Source organism: Schistocerca gregaria, chromosome 8, assembly GCF_023897955.1.
Source record: "Schistocerca gregaria isolate iqSchGreg1 chromosome 8, iqSchGreg1.2, whole genome shotgun sequence".
In the NCBI taxonomy this organism is placed as follows: Eukaryota; Metazoa; Arthropoda; class Insecta; order Orthoptera; family Acrididae; genus Schistocerca; species Schistocerca gregaria.
In genome coordinates, this window is record NC_064927.1 from 74,622,584 (window position 1) to 74,637,738 (window position 15,155).

The 15,155-nt window shown below is 42.1% G+C and overlaps 1 protein-coding gene across 1 annotated transcript in view; it reads right to left on the minus strand.

Moving 5' to 3' along the window:
- Window positions 1-15,155, minus strand: part of LOC126285028 (coagulation factor X-like) — a 724,967-nt gene that overhangs the window by 10,215 nt on the left and 699,597 nt on the right. The window contains exon 10 of the mRNA XM_049984353.1: window positions 1,144-1,371. Within this exon, the coding sequence (XP_049840310.1) occupies window positions 1,144-1,371 (228 nt within the window). The remainder of the gene's footprint in view (window positions 1-1,143; window positions 1,372-15,155) is intronic.

A 15,155-nucleotide genomic window follows, 5' to 3' on the forward strand; every position in this document is an offset into this window, starting at 1 on the left:
GTATGTATGTTGTCTAACTGTGATGAAAACCTGTTTGAACTAGTCTTTTCGTTGCATCTATCTGTGACTCAGCATCTCTGCTATATGGTGAGCAGCAACCATCCTTTTCATAATACTGTGATTAAGTTCGAACATTCATACACTGAGCCCTATTTTGCATGTCTGCCACTTGAATAACATTTACAGACTTTCATACTGGCCAGAGCTCAACATCTTCTGAACAGACAATGTATTGAAGAGTGACGTATTTATACATTCAAATCTACTGTTAGCAACTGATGCTGCTTACACCTTATTTTTACTATTTTATTTAGATGTTCAATAAATTAATATCTGAATTTCCTCTTCATGAAAAGCATCTGTTCCTTGCCCCTGTGTTCACCAAAGAACCACATAGCATTCAGGGAAGACATAACAAAAACAAAGACTTTTTGCTGCAGCAGGACCTTTCATGAAATTTCATCATCAACTTTCTCCTCAGAGTGTGAAAATATTTTGTTGGTGCACATCCACATAGGTACAAATGATCATCATAATAATCAGAGCTTGCATGGAAAGAGCTGTGTTTTCATTTTTCTTGCACACTGTTCGAGAGTGGAATGGTCGAGAAGTAGCTTAAAGATGTTTCGATGAACCCCCTGCCAGGCAATTAATTGTGAATTGTGGAGTAAAGATGTAGATGTAGATGTAGTTGCAGTCCCATATTATTGAGAGACCTAGTAATGGGCTGTATTAATCTGTCTGAGAAATTACAAGACTAATGTGCTATGCATACAAATAAGAATATTACAGCTTTTTAGTGTGATAGGAAATGCTATTAACCCAATAGGAGTTTTACTTATTTTGTGAGTGAATGTGAGATCAGTTCTAATTGTACTAAATTTCTACATATTAATAATTCAGTGTTCTGGTTGTTTTCTTATATGAAGTACTTAAAACAATAACCTCATCTGTTTTTAACAGTATAGATTAAAAATGGCAGCTGAAAAATAGTGACACTGTAGGCCTGTTTATTAACCACGTCACTTTAAATTCAATATGTTTTCATAATGAACAGCGTTATAAAAAACAAATGAAAATTGACTATTTTCAGAAGAAAATCTCAGAATTACAAACTGGCCCTTTCACTGTAATACTGCTCACCTGGACCTCATGCAGCAAATCTGTTCCAAATGGATCATGAGCCTGTGCTTTCCCCCAGCCAATCACTGTACACTTTGAGCCAACAGCAGGAAGGATTTGCCCCTGTTCAGGAAGACAAGCTAACCCTTGGTAGCGACTGGGCCTTATAGCAAAAGGCAATCGGAGCAGTGCGAGGTCGCTATCCACTGTTTCATCATCGTAGGATGGGTGTGAGATTGCTGCCTCCACCTGCAACACACGTTTAAATGAGGAAAAGTAATAGGACAAGTAGCTTAAGACAAGGAAGGAAAAACAAGATTAACAATGGTGAAAGAAATTACTAATGAAAATTTAAAAGCTGATAGTAAGAAATGAGGATCTTTCAAGTACTAATAATATGAGAGCAACAAGAAAGTTTCTTACAATATTATGAAAATGATAGTGGCTACTCACCATACTGCGGATATTATTAGCTATCGGATTATTTCATTCATCAGGCATCAACAACACACACACACACACACACACACACACACACACACACAGTCACTGTTGTCTCTGGGCCCCAAGACCAGAGCAGCTGCATCTGAGGTAATTAGCAATCTTTGCTGTGCTAGCCAAGACAGTGGGGCTATTAGGTGCGGTATCAGGATACGGTGCTCGAGGACCACAGCACTACACACACCCCTTCTGTCCAATCAATATGCCTGCGTAGTCCTTCTCCCTTCTCTTCTTCTACCCTCTCCCCCCCACCTTCCTGATGCTACCCCAAGTGACCCACTGCCCTGTCACCACCAGGTCCCTGCATCCTCCCACAGACAGCACTAGCATCTTCCATTACCGCTACCCTGGATACCTCCCCACCCTCCAGTTCTTCCATCCCCCACCCACTATCCATCCCAGTGAAGATCACTGCTCACCTCCAGCAAAGATAATGTTCACCTCAGATACAGTTCCGCAGTCGGGCCTTAAGACACGGAGACACTTATAAACCTCAATGGTGCATTCAAAGTACTAGGGACAGAAAAATTGCTGAAACCAGATGCCAATAGCAATGAAATTCTAAACTCAAAGTGGAATGCATATAGGAAAGATACAGGGTGTTTCAAAAATGACCGGTATATTTGAAACGGCAATACAAACTAAACGAGCAGCGATAGAAATACACCGTTTGTTGCAATATGCTTGGGACAAAAGTACATTTTCAGGCGGACAAACTTTCGAAATTACAGTAGTTACAATTTTCAACAACAGATGGCGCTGCAAGTGATGTGAAAGATATAGAAGACAACGCAGTCTGTGGGTGCACCATTCTGTACGTCGTCTTTCTGCTGTAAGCGTGTGCTGTTCACAACGTGCAAGTGTGCTGTGGACAACATGGTTTATTCCTTAGAACAGAGGATTTTTCTGGTGTTGGAATTCCACCGCCTAGAACACAGTGTTGTTGCAATAAGACGAAGTTTTCAACGGAGGTTTAATGTAACCAAAGGACCGAAAAGCGATACAATAAAGGATCTGTTTGAAAAATTTCAACGGACTGGGAACGTGATGGATGAACGTGCTGGAAAGGTAGGGCGACCGCATACGGCAACCACAGGGGGCAACGCGCAGCTAGTGCAGCAGGTGATCCAACAGCGGCCTCGGGTTTCCGTTCGCCGTGTTGCAGCTGCGATCCAAATGACGCCAATGTCCACGTATCGTCTCATGCGCCAGAGTTTACACCTCTATCCATACAAAATTCAAACGCGGCAACCCCTCAGGGCCGCTACCATTGTTTCACGAGAGACATTCACTAACGATATAGTACACAGGATTGATGATGGCGATATGCATGTCGGCAGCATTTGGTTTACTGAGGAAGGTTATTTTTACCTGGACGGCTTCGTCAATAAACAGAACTGGCGCATACGGGGAACCGAAAACCCCATGTTGCAGTCCCATCGTCCCTCCATCCTCAAAAAGTACTGGTCTGGGCTGCCATTTCTTCCAAAGGAATCATTGGCCCATTTTTCAGATCTGAAACGATTACTGCATCACGCTATCTGGACATTCTTCGTGAATTTGTGGCAGTACAAACTGCCTTAGACGACACAGCGAACGCCTCGTGGTTTATGCAAGATGGTGCCCGGCCACATCGCACGGCCGACGTCTTTAATTTCCTGAATGAATATTTCGATGATCGTGTGATTGCTTTGGGCTATCCGAAACATACAGGAGCCGCCGTGGATTGGCCTCCCTATTTGCCAGACATGAACCCCTGTAACTTCTTTCTGTGGGGACACTTGAAAGACCAGGTGTACCGCCAGAATCTAGAAACAATTGAACAGCTGAAGCAGTACATCTCATCTGCATGTGAAGCCATTGCGCCAGACACGTTGTCAAAGGTTTCGGGTAATTTCATTCAGAGACTATGCCATATTATTGCTACGCATGGTGGATATGTGGAAATAATCATACTATAGAGTTTCCCAGACCGCAGCGCCATCTGTTGTTGACAATTGTAACTACTGTAATTTCGAAAGTTTGTCTGCCTGAAAATGTACTGTTGTCACAAGCATATTGCAACAAACGGTGTATTTCTATCGCTGCTCGTTTAGTTTGTATTGCCGTTTCAAATATACCGGTCATTTTTGCAACACCCTGTAAGTTTAACACTGGTAGTGGAAGCAAATGTCCAGCAATAAAAAAATAACCTAATATCTAGTGAAATTAATAAAGTTTCAGAATGTGAAATAATCAGTGTGAAGATATGTGTTAAAACATGGATCAAAAATGGTCATCAGATGCATTTATAGAATTCCTACCTCAGCAGCAGTAGTGGCAAAACTTGAAGAATATTTTGTGTAATTTCCTGATGATGGTACAGTTTCAGGTGGAGATTTCAACTAAGCAACTAAAGACTGGAAGACTCAAGTGATTAGGAGGGGTAGTAGGGACTGTGAATCCTGTGTGTGTGTTCTGAATGCCTTATCCAAAACTTATTTCGAGCAGTTAACTTGAGTATCGACTCACAAAGGTAACACCTTAGACCTGCAGGTGACAAACAGACGTGAACTTTTCAATGTGTGTTCTCCTGCCACTGCTTAGTGAATAGATTTTTTATTTATCCAATAGGTAATTGCTGGTCTGAGTCAAGTTTCAACCCTTTCTTCCCATCCCTGTGCCGCCAATTCAAATATTTACGTCATTTAAATATAAAATTCTTAACTTTCAGGGTGATTCCACTGCCCCTACTGATGTCATTTTATGCAACTCACAATTTTATATTTGTCTTGAAAACATCTGCTCTTTTGGTCGATGTCTTGCATCTACCACCTGACAGTAATAGGAGATCATAATGATACAATATTACTCGACAGTGAAAAATCACAAATCTGTTCTCTAGACAATGAAATGCCAGCAATATACTAAGGTGATATTGTGACTGGATTAAAACTAATACATGCTATAATCTGAAGCAGTTGTCCTGTACTGAACTGTGGCGTAGGTGATGAGAGCAGTCCGATCTTTGTGCAAAAGTCTCGTGTGTGAGGTGTGACATTTGAAACTGGGGCTAGGATTCCATTTATTTTTTTAATGGAAATTGTATGTGAATGGAAGTGTTTGTGGCCAATTTGTCAGCATGCAGGACACATAAGGGAACAGAAATAGAGGGAACAGAACTGCACTGACCACGTTTATTGTGCCAGCAAATCCCCAAAGTGATGACCGTTTTGGTTTAAGTGCAACTGCGCCCCCATTGTACAGATCTACTCACAGGTCAAAGCATTTCTGTTATTACTGATCTGCAGATTTCTGAGATGAATCGTAGGAGGTGGTTGAGATTTTCTGGCATTCGAGTGAAAACTATTTGTTTCAAATAACCCCACGGAAGATATCTAATGGAGTTCGATAAGGTGATCTGGCAGGCCAAGCAACAGGTCCTCCTCTTTCTATTCATTTCCCCAGAAGTTGCTCATTCAGATGGTTACAAACAGGTAAAGTAAAATTTGGTGGAACTCCACCCTGTTAAAACAACATCGTCAAATAATCTTGCAATGGGGCATCCTCCAGCAGCAGTGAAAGCCCCTGACACAGAAAGTGCAGGCAGTGTGTGCTCATAAAATGGCCCCAAAAAAATATGGTCCAGTGAGGTGATCATCCAAGATTCCCCACAGAATATTCGCTCCCCAACATGTTCATCCTGTTGCACACCATGAGGATTGTCAGTACCCCAATAGCACAGATGATGGTTCCACTATTTTGGATTTTCGATTCGTCTGAGAATGAGATGTGTGATGCATCATTTTTCATATTTTCTAACAGCCACTGACAGAACTTCATTTTAGCTTTGAAATCCTACCCCTGGAGCTATCGGTCCAGCTGTAGGTAGAATGTGCAATATTTATGTCAATACAGTATTTGCTATACGGATGACTGGCCAGTATTTGAATGTTGTGCAACTGCCCTTGTACTTATGGGTGGACTAGCATGAGCTGTATCTAGGATGGCCTCTTCATTTTCAGCTGATCTTACAGTCCTCTCTCAGACAGGCAGTACTTTTTGAATCTCACCTATTGTTCTTACACATCTTTCAAGACTGCAGAATGCCTTTGTAGTCAGGTGTTACCTGTCTGGATACCATTCCTGAGCACGTCAGTACGCTCCTGTGAGGAGAACATCACAACAGACCGCAGAGGCTACATTCAGGCAGTATACCAGTGCAGTGTGGACAGGGCACACTGTAAGTAACAGTGTCGTTCATCGATGACATGTGCTTGTGGATTAACATATCATACTAATGCAAAAATTTGTGAACGATGCTGGATTTGAACCATCAATAACACATGTTGTCAATTGCTCAGTGAATGTCTAAACACATGTGCTGTGATACACTGTTGTTTTACAAATAGGTCAAAGTATGTACTCTCATCACTTTGGTGTTTCATGCATTATTTACTTGTGAACATTAATTTCACTCTTTGTTACACCTGGTCACCTGGAACAACATGTTAGCATAGTTACATGTTAGATCGAGAGATGATTTTAATGATACATGACATGTTCAGAATTATTGACAAGATCAGCTTACTGGACATTAGTACCGTATGGTATGACAGAAGGGAATTCAACTTTATCATGATTTCACATGCTTGTTGGGCTGCATCACATGATTTCAGTAGGGGCAACTGAATTGCCCAGCATATGCTAATTATAGTATATCTAATTGTCATTTTTTATGAAAAATGTGTGTCTTTCAATTTCTAATTACTTATGACACATACAATCCCAGTCCTGATTGTAAATATAAATTCTTAATTATCAATCATTTACAAAAATATGTTTGGATTTAAAAACATTACAAATTAAGTTTTTCATATTTATGGATTTTGCTGTTCACAGAAATGCTCGTACAACATGCACATTCCTTCCAAAATTTGCATCAGCAGAGTGTCAAACCCAGGCCACCTACTGAGATTCTACTACAGAGCCATGTGGCCCACTGAAAAATCATTCTAGATTTAGTGAACTAAAGGCACTTGGAAAACTCCAAAGTCAGTTTTCTCAAGAATTTCTGAGAGTTGCATCAAACTGTTTTGGGGGGACTTACATTTAAATTCATAACTTCACATATGACAAACATAAAAGAATTACAAAAATCCGCCTTATGCTCTCCTTCTCAGTTATCATAGAACAGGGAACAAGTAATTGAAAAGCATCATCAAATATAGCTGTAAATAGGAGTACAAAGAAAGATGTTTTTTCTTAGCAAAGCAAGAGTGGCAAGAAACAGATTTCAGATTATTTGATGGGTCAACATGAAAATTTAATCTCCAGCACTGACAATGTTGAGTATCAATGTTGTAGAGCATTGTACAACAAGATTTAGACAGGTATATGTTGAGCAAAGTTGTCAGGGATGGAAAAGACCCTGTGGTTTGACAACTGTGTTAGAAAGCTGCTAAAATTGCAAAGAAAGCTTCACTGCAAGTATAAACTTAGCCAAAGCCTTACTGACAAACAAAAAAATAACAGGAAGCACTGTGTGTGAAGAGTTCAATGAAGTCCAAAGAACAATTCTGTCTACCAACTTGGCATAAATTCTTAAAATGTTTTAGACTTATGTTAAATCAGTAAATGGATAAAAGTCAGCTGCCCAGACACTCTGTGACCATCATGGAACTGAAACAGAGAATGACACAGAAAAGGCCAAAATACTAAATATCTTTTTCCATAACTGTTTCACACAGGAAGATCACATTATAGTACATCTTTTAAATAATCACACAAATGACAAAATCTCAGGTATTGAATTAAGTGACCAAAAGAAGTCGATCATCGGAGGAAAGGCCACTGGATCTGACAGGATACAGTTTGACTCTGTGTAGAGTATGCAAAAGAATTTCTCCGCTTCTAGCTGCAATATATTGTAGCTCCCTGGAGGAGCAAAGAGTTTCTAATAATTGCAAGAAAGCACAGGTCTTTCCTGTTGTCAATTAGGGTTCTCAAACAGATGCATAAAACTATAGGCCTATATCTTTGACATCAATTTGTTGTAGAATTTTGGAATAAGTTATATACTTGTGTATTATGACATTTCTGGAGGCCGAAAATCTCCTCTGTATCAAGAGACATGGGTTCCAAAAACAATGATCGTGTAAATACAGCTCACTCTATTCAACCTCAAGACCAAGAAAGCAGTAGATTAATGTGCCCAGGTAGATGCTGTGTTACTTAGCTTCACTAAAGTTCCACTCTCCTACCTGATGAAGAAAATACAGTCTTCAGATGTAAAAGAAACTGCAGGCACAACTCACAGGGAGTGTTATAGGACTATTACTTTCACAGTATCGTGGTGAGCTCTGGTGCCGTCACAGTTTGGCGTGCTGTGGTTTACCACCAGCAATTATTTGCTATATAACATTTAGCATTTCTTGAAACAGTTTCTGCTTACAGTGTTGGTATATCTGGACTATTTGACAAGCATTCTGGAACATTTGGGGTTTGTATAAACAACTGCGATCCCCATCCAGGAGGTCAGTTCTGATCTGCCTGTATGCTGCTGTTCTTAATAAATGTGCTTTTCAGTGCTAAATGTTGTATTTCATTGATGACCCAACTTTCAGATTTGGACTTGAGTGCAGTTATGAAGTGACATTGTTTGCTGGAAACAGTAGGTACTTCAAAATATCTATATCACCATGGCTACAATTACACAGTGTAAAAGCCCTCTCTTACATGGACAGGAACCAGAACACAAACAGTAAATGGCTCCCACAGTCCATATATTCAGGAGACCAATGGATTCCAAATCAGCACAAATTCAGCTGCACATCAAGCAAACATCTGTGTTCTCAGACATCCTGGTCAAGGCTCTGATGAAATGGCTAAAAAAGATTCAACTGAGTTACAAAATACAACAGGTGGGTAACATTACATGTTTAGCAAATGTGTATTTCTACTTGCACAATGCAGGGAGGAAGTTACTATATTTGAACTGCAAACAGGATCTGCATGATCGAGGATCAATGTCAGCGAGTAACAGCCATTCTGCATCAGGTTTCAGATGCTTCCAAAACTGGGGTGAAGGAAAGAGGGACCAAGCATTCCATCATAACACTTTCTATCAACACTGGGGACCATTCAACAACTAGCCAGCACTCGCATAGTGTTTTGCCAGATGAAGTATGGATAATACGAGGTCTGTTCAAAAAATTCTGGAACTTTCTCCACAAACTTTTTGTACACTTACGTTTTACTTATTGTGCATGGTCTCCTTTGAAATACTTTCCTCCACAATTGATACACCACTATCAACACCATTTCCACTTCTGGAAGTGGTCTTGGTACGCCTCTTGCAGGGTCGTGTGATGCGCCATCTGCAAATTTTCTTTTATCTCACATATTGTTGCAAATCTTCATCATTTTGACAGTTTTTTCAACTTTGGAAACCAAAAAAGGATTGTTGGTGTCAGGTCTGGAGAGTATGGACGATGAGACAGCACAGTGATTTTGTTTTTTGTGCAATAATCATGCACCAACAGGGATAAATGTGAGGGTGCATTATCATTATGAAAGAGCCAAGAATTGTCTCACCACACTCCAGGGTGTTTCCTTCTCACATTTTCTCACAGGCATTTCAACATGTCATGGCAGTACCATCAATTTACATTTTGTTCCTGTGACACACATTCGTGATGAATTAATCCTTCAGAGTCAAAGAAATATATCATCGTGACTTTGACATTTGACTTTACCTGATGAGCTTTTATGGTCTTTGAGAACCTTCACTGAGCTATTGTGAAGATTAAACGTTGGTTTCAACATCATAACTGTCTCATCACCAGTTACGATTCTCTTAAGGAACATCTTGTTCTCATGTGTGTAGTTCACAGATTGCAAGGCAAAGGTAGACATTGAAGGGCATCCTGATCAAGGGTCATCTTTAACTTCTGTCTGACCATTTTTAAACTGTGTGCACCCCCACTGTAGGCTTCTTGCATCATTTGGTGTGCATCTGTAAAGATTTTCTTGAGTTTCATGCAAAATTTAATCCAGGTGTGTTGCTCCTTTATGTCTGCCATCTTGAAATTCACAAACTGCGTGACAACATTCTACTCAATATGGCACCGAACAATAACTATCAGATATACAACTATTTAATTGTCTTTCCCATCTACTTTTCACTGCCCTTCTCTCACCTCTGCTACGTACAATGCACTTAGCTTTTTGTTCTTATTAACTCATGCATGATGTTTAAGCAGTAATCTCTGTCTGCATATTACCCTGTCTTCTACCTTTAAGATCTCAGGTTTTCAAATCTCATCCAACGCAGTCTCCAATAATCAGTCTTTTCTTCTCATCCCATACGGTAAATCCCCCTGACCTGCGGCTCTGGGTAACTTTCCCAAAATCTACCCCTCTTCCTAGACCTCTCCATTTTCCTTCACCCCTCTTCCTTCCCCTTCAATCCTTCTGCCAGAAGAAGGAGCCACTGGCTCTGAAAGGTTGCCAGTTGCAACTGCCTTTTATGTGTGTGTTCTGCTGCCACTTGGTGAGTAGATTTCTTTATCTACCCAATTACATCTTGTCAATAATTGTTTTCATAGATATACACCTATGGAACTTCCGGAACTTAGACATTAAACACAGGCATGAGCAGGGATGCCAGCTATATTTCACTCCAACATATCATTGTCACAAAATTATGAATATTCTGGAACTTTTTGAACAAACATCGCACAGAGGGAAATGGAGAAAATGCTGCAGATTGACATCATTCAGAGAGCCATGGCACTCTTTGGTGGTCTTTGTGTAGGAGGAGGATGGCATGTGGCATTTCTCTGTGAACTATGGATAACTCAGTCAAATCGTGAAGAAAGATGTCTATCCATTTACTGATGATAACCTGGACTGCCTCAAAGGAACATGGCATTTCCCTACTATGGACACCCGAGCAGTCTACTGGCAAATCAAGGTTGATAAGGCTACCTGGGAAAAGACTGCCTTTGTAACTCTTGATGGACTCTATGAGCTTGAAGTTACACTGTTTGAACTGTGTAATGTTCCAGCCACCTTCAAACATACACTCCTGGAAATGGAAAAAAGAACACATTGACACTGGTGTGTCAGACCCACCATACTTGCTCCGGACACTGCGAGAGGGCTGTACAAGCGATGATCACACGCACGGCACAGCGGACACACCAGGAACCGCGGTGTTGGCCGTCAAATGGCGCTAGCTGCGCAGCATTTGTGCACCGCCGCCGTCAGTGTCAGCCAGTTTGCCGTGGCATACGGAGCTTCATCGCAGTCTTTAACACTGGTAACATGCCACGACAGTGTGGACGTGAACCGTATGTGCAGTTGACGGACTTTGAGCGAGGGCGTATAGTGGGCATGCGGGAGGCCGGGTGGACGTACCGCCGAATTGCTCAACACGTGGGGCGTGAGGTCTGCACAGTACATCGATGTTGTCGCCAGTGGTCGGCGGAAGGTGCACGTGCCCGTCGACCTGGAACCGGACCGCAGCGACGCACGGATGCACGCTAAGACCGTAGGATCCTACGCAGTGCTGTAGGGGACCGCACCGCCACTTCCCAGCAAAATAGGGACACTGTTGCTCCTGGGGTATCGGCGAGGACCATTCGCAACCGTCTGCATGAAGCTGGGCTACGGTCCGGCACACCGTTAGGCCGTCTTCCGCTCACGCCCCAACATTGTGCAGCCCGCCTCCAGTGGTGTCACGACAGGCGTGAATGGAGGGACGAATGGAGTCTTCAGCGATGAGAGTCGCTTCTGCCTTGGTGCCAATGATGGTCGTATGCGTGTTTGGCGCCGTGCAGGTGAGCGCCACAATCAGGACTGCATACGACCGAGGCACACAGGGACAACACCCGGCATCATGGTGTGGGGAGCGATCTCCTACACTGGCCGTACACCTCTGGTGATCGTCGAGGAGACACTGAATAGTGCATGGTACATCCAAACCGTCATCGAACCCATCGTTCTATCATTCCTAGACTGGCAAGGGAACTTGCTGTTCCAACAGGACAATGCACGTACACATGTATCCCGTGCCACCCAACGTGCTCTAGAAGGTGTAAGTCAACTAACCTGGCCAGCAAGATCTCTGGATCTGTCCCCCATTGAGCATGTTTGGGACTGGATGAAGCGTCGTCTCACGCGGTCTGCTCGTCCAGCACGAACACTGGTCCAACTGAGGCGCCAGGTGGAAATGGCATGGCAAGCCGTTCCACAGGACTACATCCAGCATCTCTACGATCGTCTCCATGGAAGAATAGCAGCCTGCATTGCTGCGAAAGGTGGATATACACTGTACTAGTGCCGACATTGTGCATGCTCTGTTGCCTGTGTCTATGTGCCTGTGGTTCTGTCAGTGTGATCATGTGATGTATCTGACCCCAGGAATGTGTCAATAAATTTTCCCCTTCCTGGGACAATGAATTCACGGTGTTCTTATTTCAATTTCCAGGAGTGTATTATAAGGATAATGTGTCCTTGCTATTTGGATGGCATTATCATTTTTTCTAAGTCATTTGATGAATATAAGCCACATGACAACTGTGCTGAAATATGTTCAGAATGCAGGTCTATGCCTGAATATGAGAAAGTGCCTCTTCATCACCCAAAAATTCAAAATCTTGGTACACCTAGTGAGAATGAGCAGTCATAGTTTTTCCAACTCTCTGGCACATTCATGATGTGAGACATTTTCTCAGAATGGACTTGTACTACCAGTGATTCATACAGAACTTCTGTGTGACAGCACATCCCTTGCAAGAACTACTGGAGGGAGATGCCAAATTTTCCTGGAACATAGTGCAAGGAAGATCTTCCTGGTCTTTAAGAAGGTGCTAACATCTCATCCAGTTCTAGCCTTTTATGACCAGAATACTGTGACAGAACTTCACACTGACACTAGCAGTTTTGGGATAGGTGCAGTTCTAGCAAAAAATTCAGGAGTGTGCTGAAAATATGATAGCTTATGCTTCAAAATTTCTGAGATGAACCACGCTACAAATGAGAAAGAGTATCATTCAGTTGTTTGAGCCTTCAACAAATTCTTGTGATAATTATTTGGTAAATCATTTGCCATTGTAATGGACTACCATTCTCTATGCTGGCTGTCTACGCTGAAAGATCTGTTGGGTCGACTGGCGACATGGGCATTGAGGCTTCAGGGATACAAAACACAAGGACACTGACTGCCTTTCAAGGAATTCTTTGGCAAAATGCATGAGTGTGATGAAATATCAGTCATAACTGTATTAAAAGACATTGCTGCTCATTGCAGGGAAGCTCCAGTATTGTTGAAAACCATGGAAGCCTTGAAGAATGGAGAACTGACCACAAGAGGATTCCAGTTATAAATAGAACATTGTGTAGAAGGAACTATCAGTAGCCACCAACCATGAACTTTTTTCATAGTGCTCCAACATCTGGTCACCTGGGATTTGTGAGGACTCTAGAACAAATCAGATGCAGATATCACTGGGAAAGACCCTACCAATCTGTTAGACTCTATGTGAGCCAAAGTAAGGAATGCTACAGACAGGAGCACATACCGCAGTTACGTCTGGGGCATCTGGTGCCAACCTCTCCTGCAGCAGTGCCATACCACTGAATTTGAATCAGCCTCTTTGGGAGATTCCTGAAGTTGACAAATGTAAATCCAGTGATAATGTGCTGACTGCTGAAGCTCTGACAATTGCAAAGTAAGAGTCATCAATATGAAACATGGAAGCACAGAGTGGCACATATGATGAAAAAGTTTTCCAGTTAAAATTAGTATCAGAGATAATTTCATGTTTTGACATCACCCACAGGATGCTTACCATCCATAGGTGAATGGCCTATCAGTATGCATAGTTTCCATGGTTTTTGACAATGCTGGAGCTTCCCTGCATCAAGCAGCAATGTCTTTTAATACAGTGGTGACTGATATTTTGTCACATTCGTGCATTTTGCCAAAGAATTCCTTGAAAGGCAGTCAGTGTCCTTGTGTTTCCATCCATGGCTAGATATACTCTCACCGTACTTTCACTTGCAACATAGCAAAGTGAGACACCACAGGCTTCTCGCTGTTTTTTCTGTTCCATGCCAAAATGACAATGGATACAATGTTCCCATGCAGAGATGTAGGCCATGTCCTTGGTGTGAAGCCCTACTAATGTCCAGAAGCACAGGCTGACAATGGGAGGTTCAGCAAAACTGATGCCCCACTTAACAATCATGAAGCTTGGACTGGTGGAGCTACTTTCAATGCTCATCCTAGTGAAGAGGATTTAGCAATGTGATCAGAATGAGAGGGTCCACCAGCACTGCCAGAAACCCAGTAACAAGATCTAGATCCAGGATGTTGTAGTTAGCTCCAATGAGGATTTCTCTAACCCAGAAGAGGGAGCAATGACGCAAGCTTAGTGCCATTAGTGTGACATAGTGCTTAACATTGCTCCCTGGCATGCTGTGGCAAACCTGATCACCAGCGATTATATTTGTATTTTGTAAGAATCATCACAATGTTTAATGTTTCTATATCTGGGATATCTGATAGTTATGTTAATACCATCTTTTTGCAACATTCAATGTTTGTAGAAACAACAGCACTATTCATACAGGAGATCAGTTCTGTTCTGATGTTGGTGATCTTAATAAACATGCTACCTGTGCTAAGTGCTTCTCTGATGACCCAACTTTCAGATTTGGACCTGAGTGTGGTTACAGTATGACATTATATACACTGGAGGGGGGAGGATGTTGCAGCACCAAGGAGTTATGTGACATATATGAAAGTTAGTAGGCATGTTCCTCAATCTGAAATATGATATGTATTCAAGTTTCATGTCAGTTGCATAAGAGTTGCCTAGAAGTGTCACTATGAGGGTGCAAATCAGGCTTGCTTTAAATACATGCAGTAACAGTCATGAGTATTAGTTACCTTTGAGATTGGATGAGGTGAGTTGATGTTAGTTAAGAAAGCCGTTAATGTGACAAAGACACCATTATCACCATCTCAGTGAATCTGAACGAGGTTGTGTAATAGGGATATAAGAAGCTGGATGTTCCTTCTGTGATACTGCAGAGAGACTCTGCAGAAATGTAGCCGCTGAACATGAGTGGTGTCAGCAATGGTCGCAAGAATACAGTCACAAGAAGACTGGGCTCTCGACAGCCACTTGACGCTATGGGAAGCCATATGGAGGATTTCCGGTACATGCAGTCGTTTACCTATAGCAACAGTACTGAAACAGGGGTGCCTCCAAACAACAACTAGAGACATTGGTCAGACGCTGGCTGAGCATTTTGCACAAACTACTCCCAATGCAAGCCAAAATCCAGTGTTTTGTCACTCATGCAACTGTGGAGAGGGAAAAGTTGGACTTCAGGTCCAATGGTTCTGAGGCCTACAATTCTCCTTTCTCCATGTGGGAGCTCGAATCAGCACTGGCTGAGACTCATGACACTGTACCTGGTCACACATGCTTCAACATTTGCCAGTGGCGTCCCAAGAAATCCTCCTCAAATGTTTT